Below are 14,644 nucleotides of genomic sequence, written 5' to 3' on the forward strand. Positions count from 1 at the left end.
CTGTGCCTGCTCACGTATACCTGGCTTTGGGCAGTGTGACCGGCACCTCTGGGGAAAGCTTCCTGTTATGGGGTGCTCCCCTGGCGTACAAAGGCCTCCTGCCCCCATATGTGTCACCCTCCAGCTGCTGGTGGGCTCACACGCTTCTGATGGGAACTAGGGAGAACGATGTGACCTCTGTATCTGCCTCTGTACCCCTGCTTACGAGCCTCAGGTCTGTCCATAGCAGCTCCCGCTGTTCTTAGGGGGCCAAAACTGCTCTGAAACCACTGCTGGGGCAGAAGGAGCAGTGGTGAAACCGTGTCTCTGGCCTGTGACTGGGGCAGCCATTGTCCCTTTTCCCACTGCCAATCCACCTGGGTGGTGCGACCCTCTCCTTGGCTCCCTGCCTTCCTCCCGCTCGCTCCAGTAGCCTCAGCTAAAAGTCCTGCTCTGAGCATTTGGGGAGGAAAGATTTATTTTTCCCCTTACAGCAGTGAACTGGTTCTGAGACGCTGAATTCTTGCTTCTGCCTCACGTTTCCTGTGTGACCTGGAGCACGGTAGTTAATGACTTGACAGTTCAGTTTTCCGGCTGTAATATTTTCTTTCCTTCTGACGAATATTATAGAAATAAATTCTGTAGTACACGCAAAGCGTCACACCACTGTGATGAATGGGATGGGGGGGCAGATTTTGTAAGTCTTGACAGCTAGTAAATTTATTTTTATAACTATACCTCTTGAAAGGTAATTTTTTTTCATGAAATTCACGGCTCCTGCAGCTTTGGGGCATTGGTACCATTTTTTTGGTTAGGAATTCATTAGGCCGTGAATCCTTTTGCCTGCACTGACCTTCCTTTGGAGGCTTCTATTTCTGACCTCACAAACATGAGGTGAGACGCGACAAGCTGATAGGTTGCCATGATGAGTTTGTGGTTGCCCACTGGTCTTGATGTGTGTGGATGTGTGTGTTCATGCCCCGGTGTTTATCAAAAACTTTGTCTACGACTCATACTTAGGAGCAGATACTTGATTTTGAGATTTATTTCAAAACAGCTGCGCAGAGTGAAAAGGAAAGATGGGTAGCTGGACTAAGAAAAACAGGTAAAGCAGGGCTGTGTTGGTACGATGCCTTCTTTGTTTTGGAAATTCTATTTTATTTCATTAGCTACACCAACAAGTGTGCACACAGGACGCTGTTTTACTTTTTATGTCATCACCTTTGTGTAGACTTGAGAAATTAAACTTATCTGGGGTATTAACCTCTGGTATGCTGTACTGACCCAGCTACAGTGAGTGTTCAAGCACAGAATGGCAGTATTATATTCTCATGGCTTTGTAGCATCCTACATGGCTGTGGAAGAGAGAGAAAAAGATACTTCTAAAAAATCTGATTTATTTAGGGAAACGACAGTAGCACTTTGTTTTGTGAAGACAGGAGGGAAACCCAGGAGACTTTGGCTCTGGTCATGCTGCGGCTGAGTCAGTGACAGCTATAATCATTCATTGATTGACACAGCAGGACTATGTTTTATCTCCAGGTATTTCACCATTGGTCAATAGAAACATCTCACTAAGTGATTCTTTAAAATCTGATAAATATGTTTTCTTCCACTGCTCGCTTTTTGTTTGTAGCTGGTACATCAAAACGGTTGTATGACTGGAATCACCATGCAAACAACTCATCTTTATATACAGGTGGCTTGTATTTCTAGTGGAGCTACTGCAGCAGACACACTTGACAGTCTTCAACGCTATTACTTCACTGGCTTTTTGTTTAAAGAAAAGGAGGAGAAGTGTCACCCCCCTTCAATGCAGCCTGTTATAGCGAGTACACAGGTAGCTCACGAGGTGTGTCTGTGAGCATAAGCGACAACGCCTATGTTAAAGTGAATGACTTATGATGTCAGCAGGATGGCACTTTCCAAGAGGTCATGACTACATTACAGATCAGGAATAGCCTAAAACTAGGACACTGATCAGGCAAGCATCTTTGTGGCTAAGGGAAACCTTACTATACACACACTAATGTGCTTGTAGGGTCTGTGCCTCAGTTTGCCATAGCTCTGCCTCAGTGAAAATACGTAGAGCTTGTCTCTCGGCTGATTTTTATGAAATAATAAAAGTAGCCAGATTATAAAAGCTTCTAGCATCTTGTTGCTAGGCATTTAGTGCTCACTGATATATGAGCCTATTGCGTTAGTGCATAGGTACCTTTAAATTTTAACCTCAAGTCACTTTCAATAATCTAACATTCTTTAGATATTTCTCTTATCTGGATTAATGTTTGTGGGTTTTTTTTTTTAATATAGAAATGAATTGAGGACTCCTTCCAATGTATTTTTGAAACTTCAAAAGAAATCCCCTGAATGCCTGCTAAGATTTACAGAAAATTGTAGGAGGTCAAAAATAGTATTCAATGAAATAAATATACGGAATGTAAAAAGCCAGTAGACAAAATGTGGATGCTGCAAGTTAAATCACTGTTGTTCTTGCGGTGCACCCTGCATGGCTTACTAATGACTAGGCCATTAAGTTGAACATGTTATTGAAACTTAAGGATTGAGAAGGTGATGATGAAATATGGGCTAAATTCTCTCACACTAAAACTTTTGTCAAATCTAAAGGCAGTGTATGTCCGGTACCACAGCAACCTAACTTCTGTGCAAATAAATATGGCAGAATGTGATTCTATAAAAATAACGACCACGTTCCAAGAAAATTCCTAGATTATACTAAAAAGGATGGAGGTGGGATTCAGTATTTCTACAAATGATGTCCCTTCACTGTCAGTGCCAATGAACTCTCAAATCATTCTCCAAAATGCTGTCTGTATATGTTTTCTGAAACCTGAGCCCGACATTGATAAACATAGTGAACCTTGGAGATTTCCATGGATGCTCTACACTGAGCTGACTCAGGGCAGCCTGGCAAGCTCATCCCATCTCCGTGGGCTAAATCCCCTTCAGTAACGGTGTGGCAAAAACGTTCATGAGCGGATGCCTTGTCGCAGACCAAAAATCCCACAGCACTCAGCAACTGAACAGGAGGAAACGCAAGTTTAGAAAACAATTTTATTAGACAAATTATTTAGACAAATTATACACAGAAAGCTCTGCCACTTGTAACTGAGGCCTCCAAAAAGTGTTTTGTATATCTGTATAATAGGCAACACATCAAAATAGGCCTATTTTAAATATCGTACATGGTTAACAGGTTTTTTTAATAGCTAAAATCACTGCAACATCTGGTATGTCCCTACATAGCTTGTTGGAAAGAAATTGTCTTTTTTTTTTATTGTTTTACTCAGAAGTGTGGATGAGTTCATGAATGTTACAAGGAGGAAGCAAGTTGTGCATGCTTTTAGACACTTGCTCCCCTGGAAACAAAATGGCCTTTTGCACGATAAGAATTTGTTCTGCCTTACACAGTAGACAATATTTGAAGATTTAGTACAAAAAACAGTGACAGTACAAGATGCTCCCCCAGAACAGAATTAGCATCAAAATAGAATAGATCTGAAGAATATACCTTTTAATTTATCCTAAAGCAAATCACATAGGCTGATTCCTATTAATCCTAGCCAAAGAATGAGTTAGGTTAAAATAAGTGTATGGTTGCATTAAAAACAAAACCAAACCAAAAAACTCACAGAATAAACTGCTTGCTTTCTACTTAACCGCATTTTTAGTTTTAAGGATTACAAATTGAAAGCTCTTCCTACATTTCTAACAGGTAACAGTGTTACTTTAAAAAGCTGGTGCCAAAGTGGGCACTGGTTTTGCTCTCACTGCTGTTCTTTCTCTTGTTCTATACAGTTGGCACTAATGTAAAAAATACATAGCTCCTCTAAATCTAACTTAACATATAAAGGGTTAAAATGAGCGCCTGTTCATTTTTTTTTCCTTAGAACAACAAATGATTATAATTAAGGCCACATCCGTATTTCTCGAGGGCTTTTTTTTCCTCTCCTAACACCATTATTGTATTGATCAACTGTCCTGATTTGGAAAATCATTTATTGACCTTTGATCTATGTTTAAACTTCTCTAGAGCTATATTAGTTGTTCATGAACGTGGTATACCTAAGAGAGAGTTCCATTTGTCTAATTAATTAAAAGTAAAATTATCAAGGTTAGCCTTATAGAATGCTCAATAGCCAATGCAAAACCTAACCAAAGGAGTTACATCTAGGTACAAACGTTAAATTGCCCCGGATGTTCTAATAAAAAAGTATAAAATATGCTCTGTTGGCAAACAATGCAAGTCAGAATAACATTAAAGCAACCTGTCTTTTCTAAATGAAAAGACCCCCTGCACTGTACATCTTTCCTGTATACAACACATTTTTACTAAAGCTTTATTAAATGAATTGCAATAGCAACGGCTGCCATTTTATAGCTATATATACATGTATATATATATACATACGTGTGTGTATATATGTATATATATATGTATGAGATACTAATTTATTTAACACAACAGAGGCTTCTGCCATATGATACAGTTTACTGTACATAAGAAAAACTTTTAACACTGTACAATCACATAAAGGTCATATGCACTGTTGCAGTGCAAAAGTAGATTTAACTGTAGTCTTTACTGGCATAGTAATGGCTTTTTGTAATCCTACAAAATTGCATTCTTCTATTACGGGGCCTGAATGATCTTTTAACTTCACTTGTTTTGCTTTCATTTTTTTTTTCCTTTTTTTAATTTTTGCCTTTTTTTTAAACTTTTCGGTTTTTTAAACTGCAGGGTTTGCCTTTGGTCCACAGTTAAAAGGACACACAGCAGTGGAGCACTGACTGGATGCAGCAGAATACATGAAAAGGACTTAAGTTATTGCAATTATAGTAAAAAAAGGCGGTGTGGGAGGAGGAGCAAATGCCCTTCTGTAAAGTAATCCTCAGTGTTTTTCTATGCATGAATTGCTGCACGTTTCCTATATTTAAAGTATATGAAAAGTATATGAAAAGCCTGAAGTAACCAAAACCTAACATGGTGATAAACCAAGAATAAGTGATTCAAGTAGTAAAGAGAATAAGGGGAGACAGAGGAGACCAGACTGAGAAAGCAGAGAAGAGGAGGAAGAGTTGTTACTAATAATCCTGACTCTTAAATAAAATAAAATAAAAAATAAGAAAAAAAACAACAAAACAAACAGAAAATAACCCCCAAACAAGTTTTTTAAAAAAACCTCAAAAACAAAAAATAAGGAAAAGAAAAAAGGTTACATCCATGTTAGTCCCACAACATTACAGCTGCTCCTTGCAAAGGGAGTCCTAAAAAAGAAACAGTGAAGAAACTTGGTCTGATTCTCAGATGGAGGTGCCTCGGTCTGGGTCACTACCGATATTCAGCCCCAGAGTAGGAGTTGGTTGGTAAGGGATAGATGACATTGTTTTGATGGGGCTTCTGAAAAAGCCACCGTTGGGTGCCCTGTGCCTGAAAGGGCCAGTTCGGTGCTCGGGCACACTGCCGAAGGAGAAACCCGAAGCGGCTTTAGCAGACAGCGTGCGGCTCAGAGTCTGGATCTGTTCTGGTATGAAGGTGGTTGTGGTGATGTGAGTGTTTCTGAAGTCACTGATTTGCTCCAGTGCCTGACGTGTGGGTAAAGTGTCAATGTCCAGCGGGGTCAAGTCAATCGACGAGGTGGAGAACTGTTTATGGGGACTGTCGTCGTCTGTGCAGAGGCTGTTCACGCGCCTGTGGAGGTGCTCCAGGTCGATCTCCTTGTCATCCTGGGGAACGAGAAAAACAAGAGGCACCGCTCACCATCGCCGTTTGTGCTGGGTTGAAGCTTCACAGTGTGATCAGAACTGCTTGGGAAGCACAATGCACAATTAACTACAGCTGGCTGTTGGCATCTCTGAACGTCACCAGCAAAAACACACACACACTCCCCACCACCGGACGCTCCGGTGGCAAGCCGAACGGAGGCAGACCCTTACACCACAGCTACCCTCAAACCCTGAATCCCAACATCAAATCTCCAAGTGCTACCGGTTGGTTTTTGTCAGGAAAAGCCAGGCTCGGAGCTAGGTGGGTTGGAATAGCAACAGCTGAATAGCAGTAGATTTTATGCCATGAAAGCAAAGTATAATCTCACATGCCTGGGATGATGCCTTTTCTTCAAGTCTGTAATGAGGACTAAGTTTGAATGTCAACATGGGAGGCTCTGAGGGATCAGTCATCCTCTCAGGGCTTAAGGAAGGGCTAAAAACATCTCAGGTTGCTTTTTGTCTTTATAATATAAATTCCGGCATAGAAAAGCTGAACTTCCAGACAAAAATCCAAGCACTGGTGACTCGCTGACATCACGCAGAAAGGAGTACACCAGGCAACTTCAAAGTACAATGCCAAAAGAGGGATTCATTCTCCCCTTACCTACAAAGAAGCAATTCCATTGATTCTGATGGAATTACACTCTTGTGGGTGAGAAGAGAGGGGCGACCTGGGAATATATCATCCCTTCTCTTACCTCTGTCCCTTTTCCTTCTTAAATCTCTCCTCCCAAAGAACTCAGTTAAACAGGTTTGTTAGTTATAATTGAAAATTTAAATGCACGGAAGTTAAAAAAAAAGAGGAGAAAGTCCTGGGTGACACAATAAATCACCTGTATTGTACATGGATACTTCTATTGAACTGCAAAGCTTAATTCAAAGCGACATTAAGTATACACGTACAGGGGTATTCCCTGAGTCTAGGTAGCGCAGCTCATTCAGAACAAAAATCGATTTCAACTAACCTTAAAATTTACCTTAATCTCTGTGAAATCTACTGGCTCTTCCAGGCCACTAGAAATATCTCACACTCTAGGATCTCACAGAGGATAATTAGGCAGCCGATAGACGCGCACTGATGACTTCCAGCCTTGATTACTGCAATTCAATGACTGGCTTGATCCAGAGCTCCCTGAATCAATGGCAAAACTCCTAGTACACTGAATGGGCTTGAGATCCCTCCTTTGTCTAGGAATGAAGTCAAGCACTCTGAAAAAGTCCACACCTAGAACAAACTGCAGGAGTTCATCTACTTAGCAAAACGGATCACCGAATATTTGCACTGGTACCACGCCGAACACAGAGCCTGACTGGAAGGAGGCTGAGAGGTGAGCTCCCCTCCGGGATTTTACCCTCCGAGGGCAGGGATAGGGAGACAAACCAGGGGAAAAGGGGCAGGGAATGGGGCATCAGGGATCTCCCAGGGACTGGATGATCGCTGACCACAGAGGCTTTGGTTTGAGCTCGTCACGGGAGGGAAAAAATGCAGCGCTCATTTCTTGGACTTAGCTTTCTGTCTATAGTTTATTCACATGTGGACATAGACATGGATGCACATAACAACCACACAGGTGACACCAAAACCAAACGCATTCACCAAACGCTCTCTCCTAAAAACTTTGGAGCTGCATATGGATGCAGGAGAACTGGGGCCACATCGGAAGCTAAAGAAATATACAGAGGCTCTGTTAGTGTGTGCAGGTCATGACTATGTCTCTGAGGGACAGTCCTAAATATTTTTCCATTTTTTTTTCGTTGGGTTTTGGTTTTTTGTTTGTTTGTTTGTTTTTAATTTTGAAAAACATACAAACACTTTGTAATTTAAAATGTCAATCAAGAAAAGATTGGAATTTCATCACTTCTGAGCCTCTATAAGTTACTCAAAATACTCCTCTTTCTTCTCTTACAGAGATGCATTTGGGGCTAGGGTCAGACCAGTGAAAATATAGAAGTGGTGATATTCTCCCATGCTTAGCCCACAACCCGATCTCCACCCAATCGATACACCAAAATGAGACCCACTCACAGTAAGATTGTGCATATCTCCATAATATGATCTTTCCTCTTCTCTCTTGTGTGATCAGTAGTGAAATATTCAGCAGTTTTCACATTTAAATTATCATCAGGCTTCAGAGTCAACATCCCATTGAGATTACTGGGGTGGTTCATACTTCTCTCAGAGCTACTGTTTAAGGCTGTCTGCAGACTCAGGCAGACATCATTGAATGGATTACTTCTGGTATGCGACCAAAATGTTATCTTCACAACCATAAGACAATTTTTTTCAGTATAAATGCTTGCATTCTGGAGCACAAGATGGCAGCCACCAGGAAAAAGGGTTGGCTTGCTGACCACAAACTGGCCCAATCTGACCCCCGACTCTGGACTAGTGGCCTGGAAGAGCCAATGGATTTCATGGAAGCTAAAATGAATTTTAAGAAAGTTAGTTAAGATGTATTTCTTTGCTGAATGACCCCCACATCCAGGATAGTGGGGACATTCAGCACATACGTCCACGTTAAACTCAATTTTGAGCCAAGCTTTTCGATTTAGTGTTGAGATGCAATTTTAAATGCTAAGCTAATGACCACGTAACAAAGATCAAGGAGGCCAAATGATACCATTTGCGGAAAATATACACTTGAATTTCTCTGCACTTGAAAATTGAAATAGGAAATTTGGTAGTTACATAAAAAATCCATGTTGGTTTTTTCTTTTGCTTTGTTATTTACTTTTTTATGTTTTGCACCAGATAAATAAGTAATATGATGTTTTGAAAGTTTGGGTAAACAACAATGAAATAAATTTTAGGTTTTTAAAATAATTTACCAGTTGACATTATACGGTTTCCATTCCTGAGAAACCCAATTTAAAGACTAGAGATTCTTTTTTTTTTTCTTTTAATAATGGTCCGGTCCCGATCTTGAACAAAAAAAAGCTTGGGAATTAAAACAGGCAAGAAAAGATTAAACGTATACTGACATCAATACCGATGCTGTCTAATTAGGCAGTGTAATTAATCCTGCCTGATTACACAGCATTAGATTAGCAGAAATAAACACAATGGAGAAACTGCAGAGAAGGTGAGACCACTGCACACAAATTAACAGCAATACCCCACAAGCTACACAGATGTGTCTAAGCTACACAGATAGAAAAGCTATAATTGATAGTGCTACATTAAAGCTCATATTTAGGTTCAGCTTTGGGCATCGCTGCCAAATACATTTTAATAACTTTTTTTTTTCCTAATGCTTTTCTAGTATTTTGTAGAGCTCAATAATTAATTATGAAGGGAAGAAATTTGTTGTAGGACCGCATAAGGCTCAGATGGCTGGCAAAGGGACAGGTAGATTGCCACGGAAAGAAAAGCATTACACACGCAGGTGTAGAAGCAAACACCTGCTTCTGAAACAAGTCTGTAGCACATTTCAGAAATAAGCCTGGCCTGAATCTGAAAAATCTAATGTACTCTTGCTTCCCTGGACTTCAGATTAAACAACAAGAACTGAAGTTCATGGAAGTCTCAAGAGGTTAACATTTCTGAAAATGGGGACATGCTTATTTAAGAAGCTAACCGGTGATTAAACGGCTAAACTTTACAAATCTATTTTGAAAGACTCAGCCACTGAGCTTAGGGATATATTTTTCAAGAAGCAGCCAAGAAACCTTTGAACTTACTGGTGAGAAATAGCTCTCACCAGTGGGAATAATGAACTAAATATTGATGTATTAATAATGTACTATTCTACAAGTAACAGTTGCGTTTTACTTAGAATAGTTGCATATTCATACATCATCAATATAATATTTTTTTTTTCATTCAAGCTTTTCTAGATAGAATAGCTAAAGAGATTTTTGAGGAACAACATTTACCTTAAAATATCAGGAAGCTAAGGAAATTTTTCTGAACTTAATTCCCCACCCTCTGTAATTCTATAAAGTCAAGGCAGCAATCTTTAGGGTGCGTGAAAAGTCCCCAGGAGAAATGGGGGGTCTAATACCTCTTTCGACGGAACCCGGGAGCCTTTCCTTTTATTCCACCACGTTTCCAACATTGCAATGAAACAGGAGAGGACGATCCCAGCAGCGAGGATGCAGAAAACACCTGCAAAACTTTTTATGTCCAGGGCACCTCCTTTCTGTTTGGTATCCACAGATGAGTAAAGATCACATTGACCGTTCTTTGGCCACCACTTATGCTTCAGTATGTCCATGTCGCCATTCTGCTGCAGCTCCAAAATCCTTGAGGAGAAAGCACAGAGTCAGGGGTTACAGTGGGGCAGTGGAGGTGGCACCTGAGAGCTCGAGGATGTAATCCTACTAGTTGCAACCTTCCCATGTGTCTCGGAAAGCCAAGCAGCTGATGAGTCCAGACGGACTGATTTAGCTAGAAAAGAAAGTCAGAAAATGGGACTGCCGGTAAGACTGAGCATATGGATATCTCTGCTCCACTCTAGATACAGGAAAGCACATACAAGTCTCTCTTTCCTTCTTTTAAGACCTTTAATGAAAATGCTTTACTCAATATACTGTATTTTCTTAACTGGCTTTCACTACAGACTATGGCAATTGACTTTTGTAGTGCATTGGGTATTTGACAATATATATTTTGCATTTTAATTGCTGGAGAAGAGACATTTCAAACAAAAAAAAACCCAGGAAAATACAGTTCAGATGCACCACAGGATACATATTACCTTATTGTAAACTGATCTTTATCAGGTTACCTATGGCTGCTTTGGAAAGAGAGCAGAACCGTATTAGCTGCAGTCAGTAAAGACCTAAACTAATTTTGCTCAATGGGAGTGTGTGACCCTGCTGGTAAGCGATTTTTATAGGAACGTTCTTTGCTGCTGAGTTCACTTGTCCTTGTACCTATGCACCCAGCCCTTCGCCAAAGATTTACCAAGCAGCTTGCAAAGCCAATGTATTTAGCTAGACTTCCTATGGAATGAACAGTTTGAGAAATGAGAATTTGGTTTGGAAGAAGATTTGCATATTTAGTTGATTTATTACTGAGGAGAGTGTTTTTTAAAAAACTTCCAGAAGTGACTAGAGTAGCAGACTGGTGTATCTGGTTACCCAAAATAAACAATTCAATGATTACACTTAAAAAGAATAAAACAGGAGGAATGTTTTCCTTCATGTAATAAATTTGTTTTTCATTTCAGTGTTGGAAGGCAAACAATTACTTGTGCAATCATTTGACACAGCATGCAAAAAATCCAAGTGCACACAAACCAGCAGAGGTCTGGGATGTTGCTACCAGAGGCTGTACTGCATCCAAAGGGGAAGAAAAGCTGTCCCACTGACCCAGGGCTACCGTAACAGCTCCATGCAGTGGTCTACCTCAACCTCAGAAAAATGCAGTATTATGAAAGGGAGTCTGAATGCACCTCAGAAGCAACTGCTCTATACAGCCGAGGGAGCTGGGATTGTTTAGCCTGGAGAAAAGGAGGCTGAAGGGAGACCTTATCGCTCTCTGCGACTACCTGAAAGGAGATTGTAGCGAGGTGGGGGTCGGTCTCTTCTCCCAAGGAACAAGCAATAGGACAAGGGGAAATGGCATCAGGTTGTGCCAGGGGAGGTTTAGGATGGGTATCAGGAAAAATTTCTTCACCAAAAGGGTTGTCAAGCATTGGAACAGGCTGCCAGGGAAGTGGTTGAGGCACTACCCTCAGAGGTATTTAAAAGACATGTAGATGTAGTGCTTAGGGACATGGTTTATTGGTGGTTTTGGCAGTGTTAGGTTAATGGTTGGGCTCGATAATCTTAAAAGTCCCCTCCAACCTAGATGATTCTGTGATCTATAACGCCACTTGACGTAGTCATGTCAATGAAGCCACCAGATTTTCTATGACATATTCAAATGACCCTACACTTATGTTGTGGTCCTACCAGGAATGGGACACCTCATGCAGCCATCAGTGGCTTAAACCCTAGCACAGCTCTGGAGTGAGTTTCTGTTTCCTATCTGGTAGCACATCCTGTGTCTGAGATCCTGACCTGTTCAGAAGGGAACAGCTTGTCCACCTCTGTGATCTACCAAGGGAACAGCACCCCTGAGGAACAGACTGCAGGTGATACATGTGCCTTTGGAGATGCCAGAATCACCTTGCTTGCATAGCTTTGTCTTTATAAGAAGTGGGAACAAATTCTGCGCAATGCCTGCTGGCAGTGTACCGCTGAAGGTTTAGCCCTGGAGAATGGCGAACAAGGTCAGAGTTGCCTGGCTATATTTTGAATTGTCCCAAACCCAATGCCACCTTAGGGAAGCCCCAGCCCAAAGCTTCCTGAGGGGGCAGGGATAAGTCAAATAAGGGAGTACTCTCAGCTCCGTTGCAAGAGACAGAATAGCTGTTATGAAATACCCATGTTCAAAGGAGCTTTGGAGGCATGAGGACCACATGCAGGTTGCCATCATTGCTGCCTACAACTGCCTATTGGGAGTATGTAGAGAAGCTGGAGCCAGATCCAGTGACAGGAAGAGATGCAACTAGGACAAACTGGAACACGAGCAATTCTGACTAGATAAAAGGAAAATGGGAGAGGTCCAACACTAGTACAAAGAATCTGCAGCATGTCCACCCTTGGCGATACTCAAAGGCCCACTGGGCAAGGCCCAGAGCAACCTGAACTAACTGGACCTGCTTGGAGCAGAGAGCTGAGCTGGAGATCTCTGGTGGTCTTCTCTCACCATAATTACACCTTTGAGACTGCAAACACAGTCCATATGCTACTCTCAACCACGGCATACAGACATAACTCACCCTAATTCTGGTTCTTGCTGCCCTAGGATCCTGCACTAGGACTTACATGAGTATTTTGTCCCAAATATTCCAGTCCATCACATTAGCAGGAATAGCTGGCATAAACAGAACCCTTTTGTATAAAGTCTTGTGGAGTAATAGAAGATTAATTTTTGATGCCCCATCCAAACATTTGGCATATGTGTTTTTATATTTAGGAATTACTGTACTATCTACACAAGGCAGCAACAGAACAACATTGCGGGACTTACTTCTTCCAGCAGCAGCTCTAATCCCTGAGTAGGGCTATTTTCTCTCTTTTATTCAGTCAGTAATAGAATGAACCATCCAAATGATTGCTCTATTCTCATTAATTAAATGATTCTTCACTTGTCAGTATAAGTCCTGATTACACAAGACATCTTTTCAACAATAGGCATTTGCATAAAGACACTGAACTTTAGCTCGTTCCTTAACAGAGATTTATTCCTAATTGTACTACTGCTAATTATTGGCAATTTTCTTTATGGATGTAACGTATAAGTTCAATTATTTAAAGGAAAACATAAAAAAGAAGCAGAAACCAGGGATAGTAATTGTATCATTACATGGAAAAGCTTGAGAAATGGAAAGCTTATAATGAAGCCTTGTAAAACGGCAGCTGAAAACAGATGTTGAGAGATAAAAATACATATCAAGAGAAATTATAAGAGCATGAATATCTAACCAAATTAACCATACGAAGAAAAAGGGAGATCCTGCTTCTATTAGACTTAGTAAACACCTTGTTTCCGAATTCACCCATGTGTGGCACCAAAGTAGCAGTTAACACGTGGAGAGGATTTAACACCACCAACCTGTTCCTAGGTATGAAACTTCCTATTTTTGCAGCACATTTTCAAAAATGAAAATCGTACTTTTATCAAAATTCCATGAAAAACAACGTGAGGAAGGGAGGTTTCTTGCAAGCGTGCACAGCACACAGGCACTGCTACACTTGTGTGCCGCAGGAGCTTCCCACACGATGGCACTCTTTCCATAAAAATATTTTTGCTGCAGTTCCTGCTGGGTGCCCTTATCCAATCTAATCATACCTGTTGGGCGGCAGACACTACAATCAGTTTGATATTTGATTTTCAAATTTAATGAATGACTAAAGTAATAATGCATTAACTTAATGCTCGGAATGATAATGATGCGCTAACTGCTATAATTCCAGCAAGTGCCTTTTATCACAAGTCCCAGATTTTTACAACTGAACTTTTCCTCAACAGTTTTGGCTCCTTTGAGCCTGCTGCATTGGCATGGAGTAATACTGCAACACATAAGCCAGTAGTAAGAGTGGTGGCAAGTAGTTAAGTAGGGTGCATGAGTTCCTGCTGTTTTGAAATACCACAGTCTTAAAAAGCTTACAAAAAAAGCCTGTATGTTGAAATAATCTGATTTGTCTGGAAAACGTGACCTTTAAAACTTGCTTATGGATAGAGTGTGGGTCTTAATAAATTTTCTGCAGCAGGCAAACTGCTACAGTACCATTTTTCAAGGCAATGACCTCAAGTTAGTAAGCTGCACAAAAGAAAATGTCTGCATGTACTTTAACTAATTTGGCCTTGAATTCACAGTGCCAAGTGACGTCTAGTGGATATAAACACAGAAAACTAAACTGCCTGCGGTTTCCAGATCTGACAGTGATGTGAACGAATCCTACTGAATCAACGGGAACCAGGCTGGATTCAACTCGGTGACTACATACTTTGCTGCTGGCAGTGAAACGTAATTACTCCTGAAAAATACCCACAGATAAAACACCCCAACATATTATGATAGCAAGGTGTCACAAATGCTACAAAATTGAGACATCTGTGACAACACTGGTTTTTTGATCTTGTTTTATTCTTTCCAAGTTGTCAGTAGGAAGCAAGAGACACAATTTACAATGAGATCAGAAATGCCAGTGCATGGTCTGAGATGTCAAAGGTTACTGAATATCAGCTTCCTGCACCAGGAATGTATTATCCAAAGGGATGATTTCACCATCGGCACGGACAAGGAAGAGGAGGTGCACGCTGATGCTCAAAGCCTTGACTTCGATGGTATCTCCAGTGCCAACAAATATTGTCATT

At 40.8% G+C, this 14,644-nt stretch overlaps 1 protein-coding gene across 1 annotated transcript in view; it reads right to left on the reverse strand.

The window, feature by feature from the left end:
• Window positions 1-4,252: 4,252 nt before the first annotated feature.
• GRID2 (glutamate ionotropic receptor delta type subunit 2) overlaps window positions 4,253-14,644 on the reverse strand; it is a 765,483-nt gene continuing 755,091 nt past the window's right edge. The window contains exons 15-16 of the mRNA XM_074589573.1: window positions 9,774-10,014; window positions 4,253-5,727 (exon numbers count right to left, since the gene is read on the reverse strand). Coding sequence (XP_074445674.1) covers window positions 5,305-5,727; window positions 9,774-10,014 — 664 coding nt within the window. The 3' untranslated portion in view covers window positions 4,253-5,304. The remainder of the gene's footprint in view (window positions 5,728-9,773; window positions 10,015-14,644) is intronic.

Source organism: Larus michahellis, chromosome 5, assembly GCF_964199755.1.
Source record: "Larus michahellis chromosome 5, bLarMic1.1, whole genome shotgun sequence".
Lineage (NCBI taxonomy): Eukaryota > Metazoa > Chordata > Aves > Charadriiformes > Laridae > Larus > Larus michahellis.